The sequence below is a fragment of the Electrophorus electricus genome, chromosome 23 (genome assembly GCF_041902795.1).
Source record: "Electrophorus electricus isolate QZ-2024a chromosome 23, ASM4190279v1, whole genome shotgun sequence".
Classification (NCBI taxonomy): Eukaryota; Metazoa; Chordata; class Actinopteri; order Gymnotiformes; family Gymnotidae; genus Electrophorus; species Electrophorus electricus.
Window position 1 is genome coordinate 4,150,773 of NC_137519.1, and position 14,228 is coordinate 4,165,000.

At 46.9% G+C, this 14,228-nt stretch overlaps 2 protein-coding genes across 5 annotated transcripts in view; both read left to right on the forward strand.

Annotated features, from left to right (window-relative positions):
- Positions 1-784: 784 nt before the first annotated feature.
- On the forward strand, positions 785-5,090 carry cnot9 (CCR4-NOT transcription complex subunit 9). Its single transcript, XM_027025225.3, has 8 exons — positions 785-974; positions 1,585-1,764; positions 1,887-2,002; positions 2,269-2,378; positions 2,730-2,839; positions 3,238-3,336; positions 3,667-3,758; positions 4,189-5,090. Exons 1-8 carry the CDS (start codon positions 957-959, stop codon positions 4,355-4,357), a joined length of 894 nt encoding a protein of 297 aa, XP_026881026.1. The 5' UTR covers positions 785-956; the 3' UTR covers positions 4,358-5,090.
- Positions 5,091-6,188: 1,098 nt separating this feature from the next.
- plcd4a (phospholipase C, delta 4a) overlaps positions 6,189-14,228 on the forward strand; it is a 23,075-nt gene continuing 15,035 nt past the window's right edge. The window contains exons 1-6 of one of the 4 annotated variants that reach the window (XM_081706235.1): positions 6,189-6,375; positions 7,619-7,670; positions 8,772-8,963; positions 9,221-9,449; positions 9,690-9,819; positions 11,738-11,969. In XM_081706235.1, the coding sequence (XP_081562361.1) occupies positions 7,637-7,670; positions 8,772-8,963; positions 9,221-9,449; positions 9,690-9,819; positions 11,738-11,969 (817 nt within the window). In that variant the 5' untranslated portion in view covers positions 6,189-6,375; positions 7,619-7,636. The other 3 variants (XM_027025215.3, XM_081706236.1, XM_081706237.1) reach the window with 3 other exon arrangements.

A 14,228-nucleotide genomic window follows, 5' to 3' on the forward strand; every position in this document is an offset into this window, starting at 1 on the left:
GGGAAGTTCATACAGAATTCTATGCAGTTAGTAGAGTGTCTGATGTATTCACAATAAGATGGAGCTGAATAATTAATTCAGTAATTAGTGATTCAGTGCATTTTCTGATTTGACAAAATCAAAATAATAATCAGTCCAATTAATCAATCAGAATAATTGTAATAACCATTTAGCTCACATACATATAAACTCTCTCTCTCTATATAGGTCATCTTATACTGTGCATGTAGGTCACCATGCACCGTATGTGTTGCTTTTAGAAACTGACTGTTCATTAATGGAGTTGAGACTGACGGAAAAATAGTGCCAACAGATGGGTAAATATGAAATGCACACATAAAGTTGGAACGATGATCAAAGAGGTGTTTTTCCCCTGCATGGTTTCTGTTCTGTGTTGTTTTGCCATAGTTTCCCCTCTAAAGGTTCACCTACTCACTGACGAACAGAAAAGACCAGAGAAGTTCTCCCTCCTCTAGACGTTTCTGGAGGTCGGTGATAATGCTGTTAATGCACATAGAGGCTGCGTTCAGTGTTGCTTATGCATCATGTAGCAGTTTGCAGTTTCCATGATGTAGCAAGGAACCTTAATGTCGGACAGTTTCTGGGTCGCTTTTGGACAGTTTGTTTTTTGGGGTGGGCATAAAGGGGGCAAGGGGTCGTGCAGGGGTAAGACTGAGACGCAGAGACATCCTTTACCCGCTGATGTCTGTTTTAGACACGATGAGCTTAACCGTCCGCCTCCGTATCGCCCCCTAGTGGTGCGACGCTGACCGAGCGCGGCGGTGACGCGATCTGGGGTGAGAGGTCGCAGCCCTGGCGCTCCGCGGAGCTCCTCTGTTCCCACAACAGAGCGTTTCTCACGGGAAAAAAACGACCTAAAAAGACCTAACATTCGCCGCTAGACCCAAACAGATGCTCGATAGCTCCTGCGAGATCACATTCAGACGCTTCCGAGAATGCTCGCTACAGGAGCGGTGAGTCCCGGCAAATGCGACTGTAACCGTGTTTCCACAAAGTTTACGTTTATGGGCCCTCAGTGTTTAGCCCGCTAGCTAACCTAGCTAAACCAGCTAGCAAGGCTAATCTAGCTAACCTCTGTGGCGGCTAGCTAGCTTGCTATGCTAACTGAGCTAGTTTTACGTAAACCTATTTCGCCAGCTGGCTTGTGAAGCAATAAATGAGTTTGTTATACAGCGAGCTGGTTAACGAAAACTGCCCGTTAGCGTTAGTTAGCTAGTGGTGAGGTTTTGTTTCTCACAACAGTGGATCATATGCGCCTACCTATCTTAGATGTACTACCTGTAACACTCATACTGTAGCACACACACACCTTTCTGTTAGAAACAGAGCTGAAAATGTAGCTAGATAGCTGAATAATTCAGCAATAACTAAAATGTTAAAACGTTTGGCGGGATTAGTGTCACGTCTCAGGCAGCCTTTGAGGGGTTCTTGTGGTCTGTTCTCTTCGGTTTCAAGTAAATAATAGCAGTATGTGCGCGATTTAGGATGGGCTGAGTATTCAGTTTACTATATGCCACATTTATTGTTAGGGTAGGAGCTAACTTCTGAGTGTCTTTCGTCCAGGCCGTTACCACGGCGCTGGCGCAGGTGGACCGGGAGAAGATCTATCAGTGGATCAACGAGCTGTCTAGCCCGGAGACGCGAGAAAATGCATTGCTCGAGCTCAGCAAGAAGCGAGAGTCGGTAACCGACTTGGCTCCGATGCTCTGGCACTCGTGTGGTACTATAGCGGCGCTCCTTCAGGTACAAACCAGAGGGTGATCTGTCCAGAGTGGTCATCTTGACTTATCTTGCACTGTGTGTTTGAGAACATCATCGATCACTGTAATAGAGGCTTATGGGTGTTTCTGTAATGTTTTTGATAGGAAATAGTGAACATCTACCCTTCCATTAACCCACCCACGCTGACAGCACACCAGTCCAACAGAGTGTGTAACGCCTTAGCCCTTCTGCAGTGTGTAGCGTCGCACGTAGAGACACGGTAAATACTTCACACACACCTTGTGAAATGTGGTGGCTAAAGCCAACACACATGCCTCTATATGAGCTATGACTAATATGTTCTGTGCTCTCCACTCCAACACACCCATGTAGTGTCTAATACTGTGTTAATACTGGGATCCACAGTTTATATAATGAATAATGTTTCTAAAGAAGTCTTAGCATTGCCATGCCCTTCTACAATGGTAAATCTGAGTGTGTGTGTGTGTGTGTGTGTGTGTGTGTGTGTGTGCTGGCCTCCTCCAGCTCAGCTTTCCTGGCTGCCCACATCCCCTTGTTCCTCTACCCCTTTCTTCACACTGTCAGTAAAACAAGACCCTTTGAGTATCTTCGCCTCACCAGCCTTGGGGTCATTGGTACGTACCTTGCGTTAAGCTCCATTTTATTTAAATAAATGCATTTGACATCTTGCTGCTCGAAAAGGTTGCTCAAGTGCAGTATTGATGATGGACTTTCCCAGCTTATTTAAGACTGAGTGGCTCTCGGCACTAAAGCTGGTTTGGTGTTTTAAGCTCAGCTCAGTAGTTTTGGTTGTTCGGAGAAGTCACAGCTGGTTTGCTGCTGGTGTGTGTGTGTGTGTGTGTATGCACCTGTAGAAATATATGTATGCTTGTGTGAAAAAGAGCAAGTCTATAAGAGAAAATGTAGATATACCAAGAATATGACGGGAATAAACGATAAATAAATGTTTGTGTGTGTGTGTGTAGGAGCATTGGTGAAGACAGACGAGCAGGAAGTGATCAACTTTCTGCTGACGACAGAGATCATCCCATTATGCCTTCGGATCATGGAGTCAGGCAGTGAGCTGTCCAAGACGGTACAGTCCCATTCCTTATACACCTCAGTTTCATACTTGCTTGGTCCGGTCCCATACTAATACTCTCATACCCCAGTACTGTATTCATATTTGCTTTCCCTGGTCCCATATTCGTACACCCTGATCCCGTACTCAGTCTCGGACACCCTGGTATAGTTCTCCTATTTGTACGCCGCAGTCCCATTCTCACTCACTCTGGTCTTATACTCGTACACCCTGGTCACGTGCTTGTACACCTCAGTCACATTCTCATATACACACATGCCTCGGTCCCATACTCGCACAGAGAGCTGGCGCCTGCTTTCAGAAAAGACTCTGAGAGCAAACACGTTCTCTAACTGCAAGGGCACATGGGAGCCCATCTCCATCTTCAAACACCCTGTTTTGCTGTGTTGCAGGTTGCGACGTTTATCCTGCAGAAGATCCTGCTGGATGACACGGGCCTGGCCTACATCTGCCAGACCTATGAACGCTTTTCACACGTGGCCATGATCCTGGTGAGGGCGAAACGCAACACTGATCAGCTCTTTGGCTCTGAGCTGTAACTTGGCTAACCATGAAGGAAAGCCAGCGAGTAGGCAAGGGGTGGCCGTAGCATGACTCTGACTATGCCAATGACCCTCTGTACTTTTTGTCTTCCTCTGTACTTTATTATGTGTTAGCCTTTATAGCCAAATGCTGCCAAAACAGCAAATGTTGTCACAGCCTAAGGACTTGGGGCCTGTATTGCTTCTGATTCGCTTAACATCCTTTATTTTTATTTGCCTTGATGTTAGCGTATGGACTGTATGGTTGGTAACGGTGTTCTGATTGACCGGCTCTTGCAGGGGAAGATGGTACTACAGCTGTCCAAAGAGCCCTCAGCACGACTGTTGAAACACGTCGTACGCTGTTACCTGCGTCTCTCTGATAACTCCAGGTACTTCAAACACCTAGCAACTGTGCCACATCTAATACCCTCCCCTCTTTCATGTGACCATGCCTCTAGTTCCTAGTCCATCATATAGTGAGCTGTTATATAAGGTAGACACACAGAATATAATTAATTAGGGCTTTATTGACAGCTGTGGACTTGTGTGTGTTAATTCAAGCTGTGTGGACAGGCATAATGGAGAGAAGTTATTTTTAAAATGGGATGATATGTAAATCGCCACTGAGAGAAGTCACTTGAGTGGTTGGGTTATTTTGCTTAAACCACAATGAGGTATTGGTGGCCAAGTTATTTTGAATTAGTCAAGTGATGTTTGCACAAGTTAAAATCTTTTGCATCTGATCCTCTTTCTCGCACTCTGTCTCTCTTTCTCATGCTCCATCTGTCTTTATTATGTCCTGTTTCTGTCTGTCTGCAGAGCGAGAGAAGCACTGCGTCAGTGTCTTCCCGACCAGCTGAAGGACACGACCTTTGCCCAGGTACTGAAGGACGACACCACCACCAAGCGCTGGCTAGCTCAGCTAGTCAAGAACCTGCAGGAGGGACAGGTTACAGACCCCCGTGGCATCCCTCTGCCCTCCCAATAACAGGCAGGCAGGCAGACAGACAGACAGACAGACAGACACAGAAACACAGAAACGCAGAACTAGTCCAATAAAGGAACCTGGTTTATAGGCCACAACATCTCATGCTGTAGTCCCTTACACACCCACAGAGGATTAATATTGTAAACAAGGGGCACTTGTAGCTTATTTTTTTCTAAGACTTAAAGCAGCTCACCTGTTTCACCTGTCACTGAAGCAGCCTCCCCTGGACATTTCATCAGAGCTTGGGTTTTACATGACATGCCAGCAACCAACATACTTGCTTTTGTTGTTGTTTTTTTTGTGTTTTTTCTTTTTTTGCCCACCTCCCCTTTAGTGAGTTATTGGACTGATCTTCCTCTTGCTGTGTATCTTTGACCCTACAGACACACAGAGCTTACAGAAATGTTTAAATACTGTAAAATAAACTTGTCACTGTGTTGAGCATTCTTAAGCTTTTCGTGGTGGGGCCAAGGTAGGATTTGGTGAGTGTGAACGTGGGTTTTGTAAAATATTTTGGATGCTGGTGTTACTTTATTGCTGTATTTTAATAAGTAAGTCATAAAGGAGGTGTGAAAATATGAAACATGAGTGGAGCTTTTGTTTCTGGAATATGCCGTTGCTGTTAGTAACACAAATGAAAACTTCACAATGGTGGATGTTTTTATCATATTTGTGTGAGTTGGTTATTCTGAGTTTTCAGTAATAATGCAATAAACCTTCAAATGTCAGTTAATGACTTGTAAAATGTTCTCAATTTTTGATCTGTCTATTATCTTTTTATTGGGTTTAAAAATAAAACTTATACATAGCTTATTTTAAATTTGCAAGAGATTGTTAATGTGAAACATTAATAGCTGACTGAAAACTTTGCAAAGAGTTTGAGAGTTCCAGCAAGGTGATGCTTGTAATGGAAAGTGTGTGTGTGTGTGTGTGTGTGTGTGTGTGTGTGTGTGTAGCTTAAGGGTTCATAGATACTTAAACCCAGTGAAGGGACCCCCCAGTTTAAAGATGAATGCCTGTGTGTGTGTAAAAGTAGAACTGTGAAACTGAGCTCCATTGTGTTTTATTGATGAACAGAAACAGGATCAGGAGGGAAGAGACCCTATTGCGAGCTGCAGCCAGCCAATGTGTACCACGTGCACGCACACACACACACACACACCCTACACCTACAACCCTCAGCTATCTCAACCACCCCCACCCTCACACACTGAGGCCTGCATGACTGCAGAGGCCAAGCGAGGACAACACAATCTTAGAGTGGTCCACACCCAACTAGCAGACCTGGATAATCCAGTGACAGGTTTTCGGGTTGGGTTCAGAGGTGGAAATATGCTGACACAGAGGGGCTTGATATTGGGCAAACCCGAGTGTGCTTGGTGATATTAGCTCCATTATGAATCTGCCAGTTACCCCTGCTTACAGAAAGTGCTACAGGCTTGTGCAGGGGGTTCTTATGCCTGGTCTAAGCTTCACAGAGCAGGTGCGTGCAGTGTGACATTTGAGATACCACTGAATGAAACCCGGGGCAGAAAAGCAGGACCCCTGTTCTTCTCGTGCATAAGTGGCTCCGTCGCGTGCTGGCCGACCGTGAGCTCTCCCGGTAGAGAGCGCGTGGAGAAAGTGTGCAACACACTGACAAACACCCGTACATTCATAAAAGCGGATCTCCTTTTGCAGGCGAGCCCTGACAGCTTAAGTAAACCCCGAGCTCGTGTTTCCTGAAGGGACAGACAGATAGAAGATAAGCGCTGTCGTCGGGGTGAAAAGGTGGCACGGGGGCATCCGTGGACGCCGCGCGGTGTATGCGCGCGCTTGCAAACGAGGGAGCCGCGTTATTTGCGCGAGCGCGCGCGCGTCTGCGTCAGAAGCGGGAGACTCGCACGGGCTCCGCCATCTGCTCTCCCGACGGCGCGTTAGCAGGCTGTCGGTGAATCGCGAACTGGGCACGGCGCCCCTAAGCGTGGCAGGACGACGGGACCCAGCTCACGTTCAACCGACCATGAGCCCCCCGGCCGGTGAGTCGCACTCCGGTAACAAATCAATAGAGCTTGTCGCGTCTCTCAGCTGATTTTTGTTTTGTTTTATCCTTCTTGGACACCCGTTTTTCCGTTACCTTTCGTCTGTGTAACATTGCATAAACCAAGCAAGATTTCCAAATCTTTGCAAATCCGTTTAAAGAAGACGTGGCGATTCGTTGATCGCACTTTTCGCCGTTCGGGGCGGATGCGCGGCGTCACGCGGGGGCCCGGTCTCCCAGGTAACCGGAGACAGGTGAGAAAACTGGTTCTTGCACACCTGCGCGGCGCGCAGCATATTGGCATCATTACCACCGCAGAAGGAATTTACCCCCAAGCTTGATACGGCACTGGTTTTCAGCTAAAAGTTAAACTCAGGATGGTGGCGTTACTTGGTCTACAAAGCTTCCCTTTGTGCATGAAGGCTACTTCACACAAGGTGGTGGTCCACATGTGCACAGCCAGCTGAGGGTCTCGGTGAGTCTAACCTCGCTTTGAATAAGATGTAGAGATCCACGGGCGTTTAAATGATGGGATAATGTCGACACGAAAATATTAAGCCTTTTGATCTATAGTAGAACCATGCTGGGAAACATTTAATTTACAGAAATTAAAAACCCATTCGTTTACACACCAAGATTTCGAGGTTACACTGCCATAATAAAGACAATACTTTGGCAATTTGTGATATAAAATATCCTAATACAGTACTGTTTCCTCATACAACCGTTGCAATTTTCACCTCAAATGCACTTTACACGCCTGATACTGATATTACTCTGTGAGAATAAAAACGTGAGTTTGGTGAGTGTTAGGGCCCATGGCTGAGCGGGCGTTTTTTAAGACGGGCAGAGCAGCTGAGCTTTTCCGCTGTCACACCGCCCACAAAATAAATAGCGTTAAGTATTACCATGGTTCCTCTAAACCATGCAAATGCTATTGCTGTTCTTTTCTTTCCCGGTCTGTATTTCTGTTTCCTCTCCTCTGCTTTTGTCTGTCTGTCTGTCTCTCTCAAACTCAGTCCCTCTAATGTGCTGCTTTCTGTATTCATCTTGTCTCTCTGTCTCTCTCTGTCTCTCTCTCTCTCTCTGTAATCTTGTCTCTCTGTCTCTCTCTCTGTAATCTTGTCTGTCTGTCTTTCTCTCTCTATATTCATCTTGTCTCTCTGTCTCTCTCTGTCTCTCTCTCTCTCTCTATATATATATTCATCTTGTCTCTCTGTCTTTCTCTCTCGGTGTGACAGACCCTTGAAGTGTGACGCATGCAGGAGATGGCTTCACCACAGAATGCCCTCCGTGAGTTCAGTTCGCTTTATTGCTCACTTGTCTATCAGTTTGTTCAGTTTGCCAATCCCCTTAGTTTATTCATCCCCTAGTTTATTTATCCCTTAATTTATTCATCCCCTTAGTTTATTCATCCCCTAGTTTATTCATCCTTTAGTTTATTCATCCCGTAGTTTATTCATCCCTTAGTTTATTCATCCCTTAGTTTATTCATCCCCTAGTTTATTCATCCTTTAGTTTATTCATCCCGTAGTTTATTCATCCCTTAGTTTATTCATCCCTTAGTTTATTCATCCCAACAGTTTATTCATCCCACTAGGGTATTCATTTCCAGTTCTTTCTTTGCATGCAAAAGTGCGATACCTCTATATTAAAAAAAAAAGGAAAAAGTTTTCTTGTCTGTCTCATTTCTTAGGCAAATAGTGGATAATGTAAAATTACACAGATATGAAAATATACACAATTCTGTACCAAAGTTAATCTGAAGTTTATCTGCTTTACACTACTCTCTTCTATCTCAGCTGGCATTTGTAACCAGGATGTGTTGAGCCAAATGTGCAAATCAGATGTATTTAAACAGAAAACTGACCCTACTGGGCTCTATGTTGCAATGCCTGAGAAATCATTACTAACACTGTTGATACAGAGAAGCAGACAATATGTGGGTAGGTGTTTCGTGATTGACTGCTAATCTTTGGGTAAGATTCCCACATGTCCATTTGATTGGCTAGATTTCTGTTATTATTGGCTAGATTTCTGGGTTGTTATTGGCTAACTTTCTGTCTTATTATTGGATAGATGTCAGTGTTGTTATTAGCTAGATTTGTATCATATTGTTGGCTCAGAGGAACACCAATAAGGCAAGCAGAGAAAATGCAGGGTTGAATTCCAGAACGTGATTGAGGGGGAGTGAGATATTTCACTGGGCTCAGAGTTAAGGCAAGAGGTCAGGATTAGGGTCATGGTTTATTGTTGTGCTAAGAGTCATGGCGAGGGTTAAGGTCAGGAGTTTAGGCCAGCGTCCGGTGCGATGCCGTCAGAGACCCGGGGCACGACGCGCCCGTCTGACTGCCCTCTGCCTGTCTCGCCCCCGTCGCCTGTCTGTGTGCGCAGTCCTCCGGGTGGATGCCGACCTGCGGTGGATGCGGGCAGGCTCCGTCATGCGGAAGGTGAAATCGCGCACCTGGAAGAAACAGCGCTACTTCCGCTTGCAGGATGACTGCGCTACCATCTGGTACAAGAGCGAAAAGGCAGGCAATGCCCACTGCACCTGTAAGCTCACCTGGCCGGAGAAAACCTCCTTCAGTATGGTCTATTCACTTCATAACCCTAGAGTCTTAGTCTGTGTGGGCAGAGTAGCACACGTGTACTTTAATTAGTCATAACATGCTTTTGGTATCTTTTTATACCTTTAAATATCATGCTTTGGATGTTTTTAAAATACTTTAGGATAGAGGCTTTCATATATGATTTGGTAACGGGAGTAATATGACTAATGCTGTTCGTGTGTGTGTGTGTGTGTGTGTGTGTGTGTGTGTGTACATGCGTACACGTTCATGTAGTCTCCATCAGCGATGTGGAGACAGTTAGAGAGGGCCATCAGTCTGAGGTTCTGCTCAGCATTGCAGACGAGTTCCCCCCAGACCGCTGCTTCACGCTGGTGTTCCGTGGTCGTCGCGGGAACCTGGACCTGGTGGCGGAGTCGGCGGAGGAGGCGCAGTCGTGGGTGAGGGGTATGCGCAAGCTCATAGAGAACCTGGAGAGCATGGGGGAGCAGGAGAAACTAGACCAGTATCCTTCAGGACACACACACACACACACACACACACACACACTCTCATACACACACACATACACACCCACACTCTTATACACACATACACACACACACACACACACGCACACAAACACGCACACGCACACACTCACACATGCACACAAACGCACACACACACACACACACACCCCTACACACAGTGGTGTGTACAGGCTGCATGCTTTGGTGTTGTGCCTTAACCGCCCCGCCCCCAGGTGGATCTGTGACTGGTTTAAGAAAGCGGACAAGAACGGAGACGGCAGGATGAACTTCAAGGAGGTTCAAGACCTGCTGAAGATGATGAACATGGACATGAATGAGCACCATGCCATGCGCCTGTTCACGGTAACGCCAAACACCACGCCATGCGCCTGTTCATGGTAACGCCAAACACCACGCCATGCGCCTGTTCACGGTCACGCCAAACACCACGCCATGCGCCTGTTCACGGTCACGCCAAACACCACGCCATGCGCCTGTTCACGGTCACGCCAAACACCACGCCATGCGCCTGTTCACGGTCACGCCAAACACCACGCCATGCGCCTGTTCACGGTCACGCCAAACACCACGCCATGCGCCTGTTCAGGGTCACGCCAAACACCACGCCATGCGCCTGTTCACGGTCACGCCAAACACCACGCCATGCGCCTGTTCACGGTCACGCCAAACACCACGCCATGCGCTTGTTCACGGTAACGCCAAACACCACGCCATGCGGCTGTTCACGGTCACGCCAAACACCACGCCATGCGGCTGTTCACGGTCACGCCAAACACCACGCCATGCGCCTGTTCACGGTAACGCCAAACACCACGCCATGCGCCTGTTCACGGTCACGCCAAACACCACGCCATGCGCCTGTTCACGGTCACGCCAAACACCACGCCATGCGCCTGTTCACGATCATGCCAAACACCACGCCATGCGCCTGTTCACGGTAACGCCAAACACCACGCCATGCACCTGTTCACGGTAACGCCAAACACCACGCCATGCGCCTGTTCATGGTCACGCCAAACACCACGCCATGCGCCTGTTCACGGTCACGCCAAACACCACGCCATGCGCCTGTTCACGGTCACGCCAAACACCACGCCATGCGCTTGTTCACGGTAACGCCAAACACCACGCCATGCGCCTGTTCACGGTCACACCAAACACCACGCCATGCGGCTGTTCACGGTCACGCCAAACACCACGCCATGCGCCTGTTCACGGTCACGCCAAACACCACGCCATGCGCCTGTTCACGTTAACGCCAAACACCACGCCATGCGCCTGTTCATGGTCATGCCAAACACCACGCCATGCGCCTGTTCACGGTCATGCCAAACACCACGCCATGCGCCTGTTCACGGTCATGCCAAACACCACAGCGACAAGCCCACAGCTTCAGACTCACACAGACCCACTGAACATGGATAATCTGGGAAGATCTTGCTAAGAGCAGGATAGTAGGATAGTAAAATTGCAAAGGAAAGCTGCAGGATACTTCTTGTAACACTACCCATCACCAAAACAATCCTGATGAACTGGAAATCTCTGAGGACTACTAACGTTACTCACGGGAAAAACTTACTTATAGATTATATATCAGATTATATCAGATTATAAATCAGTGGAACACCTTTCAGCATCAATAAAAAAAATTTAAAAACTCCACTGAATTCAGCACAACTTGGCTAACATTCATTAACTTTCTGCAAACATAATATCACAAATTCAACTTGAACTCAGTTCAACCTACTTAAGCACAATAATCCCCCCCTGAACAGACACCAATATTGAGTAATAATATAACACAATTCTCTTAATAATTCATACATAAACAACCACTACACATAACTGCACACACCTATCAAATAATAGTGCTGGAAATAGTTATCATTCTGCATTTGCATAAATGTTGAATGCCAAATATGTATAAACTTATTTTTAGAAAGTTTTAATTTTTTTCCCTTTTTTTTCCAGTTCTTATTTTATTAGTGGATGTTGTTATAGTTTATCTGTTCTTCTCTATGTCCTCTTTGTTATCGAAGACCTCATAGGTTCGTTAAACATGTATTATTTAAAATAAAGTACTATAGGTCCCCCAAAGGATAGTGGTGCTTGGTTTTGGAGATCTGTTTTATGTAGAAGACGCAGCTGTCATTGGTTATTGCGAGAGCTTGGGCTTCCGCAGGGTTTAAGATCCCCTCTGTGTGTGTGTGTGTGTTCGGGTGGGCGCGGCGCATCTTGGGCATGTCTTCGTGCGCCGCAGCTAGCAGATAAGTCGGAGTCGGGCACCCTGGAGGACGACGAGTTCGTGCTGTTCTACAAGCTGTTGACGGAGCGGCCGGAGGTGCGGCGGCTGTTCCAGCAGCACTCCAGTGATGGGCACACGCTCTCGCTGTGGGACCTGGAGGTGTTCCTGCGGGAGGGCCAGTTGGAGCAGGAGAACTTGCGGGAGCACGCGGCTGAGCTTGTCCTGTGCTACGAGCCCTCCGACACAGGTAACTCTGCCCACATACGAACACAGACACTGGTGCGTTTAAAAAACCCCGCCCGCATATGAACACACACACCGGTCCGTTCAAAAACCCCACCCATATATACACCACACGCACTGGTGCGTTTAAAAACCCCGCCCACATACACAACACACACGGATGCGTTTAGAAACCCCACCCACATACACAGCACACCCACCGATGCGTTTAAAAAACCCGACCACATACACAACACACCCACCAATATGTTTACACACCACACCCACATACAGATCACTGTTCAAAGATTTCAAATTTATAATTTCAAATATGAAATAAAGATTCAGACTCAATAATTAGTTAAAGAGAATAGCTGGTCCTGTCCTTTATTGAAGGTCCATATTAACAAGCATTATTGAGGCATCTTCCAGAGAAAGCCTAACAGTCACTAAAAGAACCCACAGTTTTAGACATTTCGTTTTCAGAAGTGATTATGTATTCACCCCACCTTCTTTTACATATTAGCATTTGAAATCTCCACCATTATATCCAAACCATCCATTATTCAGTATATGCAAATTGAGATCTGAAAATGTGCAAGTTACCTATCCTTATGCACGTTGAAGCTTGACACCATTATATCACATTGGAAGATTTTCCTTTTTCTAAAGATAATCTCAACTCTTAAAAAAGCCCTTAAGATACCCCAGAAACATTATTAATTAAACCTAAAAACCCACTGATACAGGTACTCTAACCTGCAGAGACAGCACATTCCTATACACCTCACCTTCAGACACAACACATTCAAATACAGGTACACATGTCAGCTTCAGACACATTACACTCACATACAGGTACACACCTCACCTTCAGACACATTACATTCACATACAGGTACACACCTCACCTTCAGACACATTACACTCACATACAGGTACACACCTCACCTTCAGACACAACACACTCACATACAGGTACACACCTCACCTTCAGACACATTACACTCACATACAGGTACACACCTCACCTTCAGACACAACACACTCACATACAGGTACACACCTCACCTTCAGACACAACACACTCACATACAGGTACACACCTCACCTTCAGACACAACACACTCACATACAGGTACACACCTCACCTTCAGACACAACACACTCACATACAGGTACACACCTCACCTTCAGACACAACACACTCACATACAGGTACACATCCTCTGTACTACAGTCTCACCTAAAGATATAATCAGCAGATTCAGTTACCCCCCCCCCCCCCCCCCCTCACCTGCAGACAAAACCAAAACAGTACACTATAGGTAACCATCCTCCCGGCATACGGTTTCCTGTGTCACCCACAGAGAGGGGCCCCTCTCACCTGGAGACGTGAATATACGTATCCGGTAGAGGTATCAGCCCTCACCTGTGCTGTGAAATAGGTATCTACATCACATCCAGACGAAAGCCCTCTTAGACGTTCTACGCCCGCGGACACACACACACACAAAAGACAAAAGCCAAGCCTTCACTTCCTGTATCTAACCTTAACCCTGCGCTCCTGTATCTAACCCTGTATTCCCGTACCTAGCCCCTGCGTTCCTGTATCTAACCCTGTATTCCCGTACCTAGCCCCTGCGTTCCTGTATCTAGCTCTGTATTCCCGTACCTAGCCCCTGCGCTCCTGTATCTAACCCTGTATTCCCGTACCTAGCCCCTGCGTTCCTGTATCTAACCCTGTAATCCTGTACCTAGCCCCTGCGCGCCTGTATCTAACCCTGTATTCCCGTACCTAGCCCCTGCGTTCCTGTATCTAACTCTGTATTCCTGTACCTAGCCCCTGCATTCCTGTATCTAACCCTGTAATCCTGTACCTAGCCCCTGCATTCCTGTATCTAACCCTGTATTCCCCCAGCCCCTGCGTTCCTGTATCTAACCCTGTTTTCCTGTACCTAGCCCCTGCGTTCCTGTATCTAACCCTGTATTCCCGTACCTAGCCCCTGCGCTCCTGTATCTAACCCTGTATTCCCGTACCTAGCCCCTGCGTTCCTGTATCTAACCCTGTATTCCCGTACCTAGCCCCTGCGCTCCTGTATCTAACCCTGTATTCCCGTACCTAGCCCCTGCGCTCCTGTATCTAACCCTGTATTCCCGTACCTAGCCCCTGCGCTCCTGTATCTAACCCTGTATTCCCGTACCTAGCCCCTGCGTTCCTGTATCTAACTCTGTATTCCTGTACCTAGCCCCTGCATTCCTGTATCTAACTCTGTATTCCCGT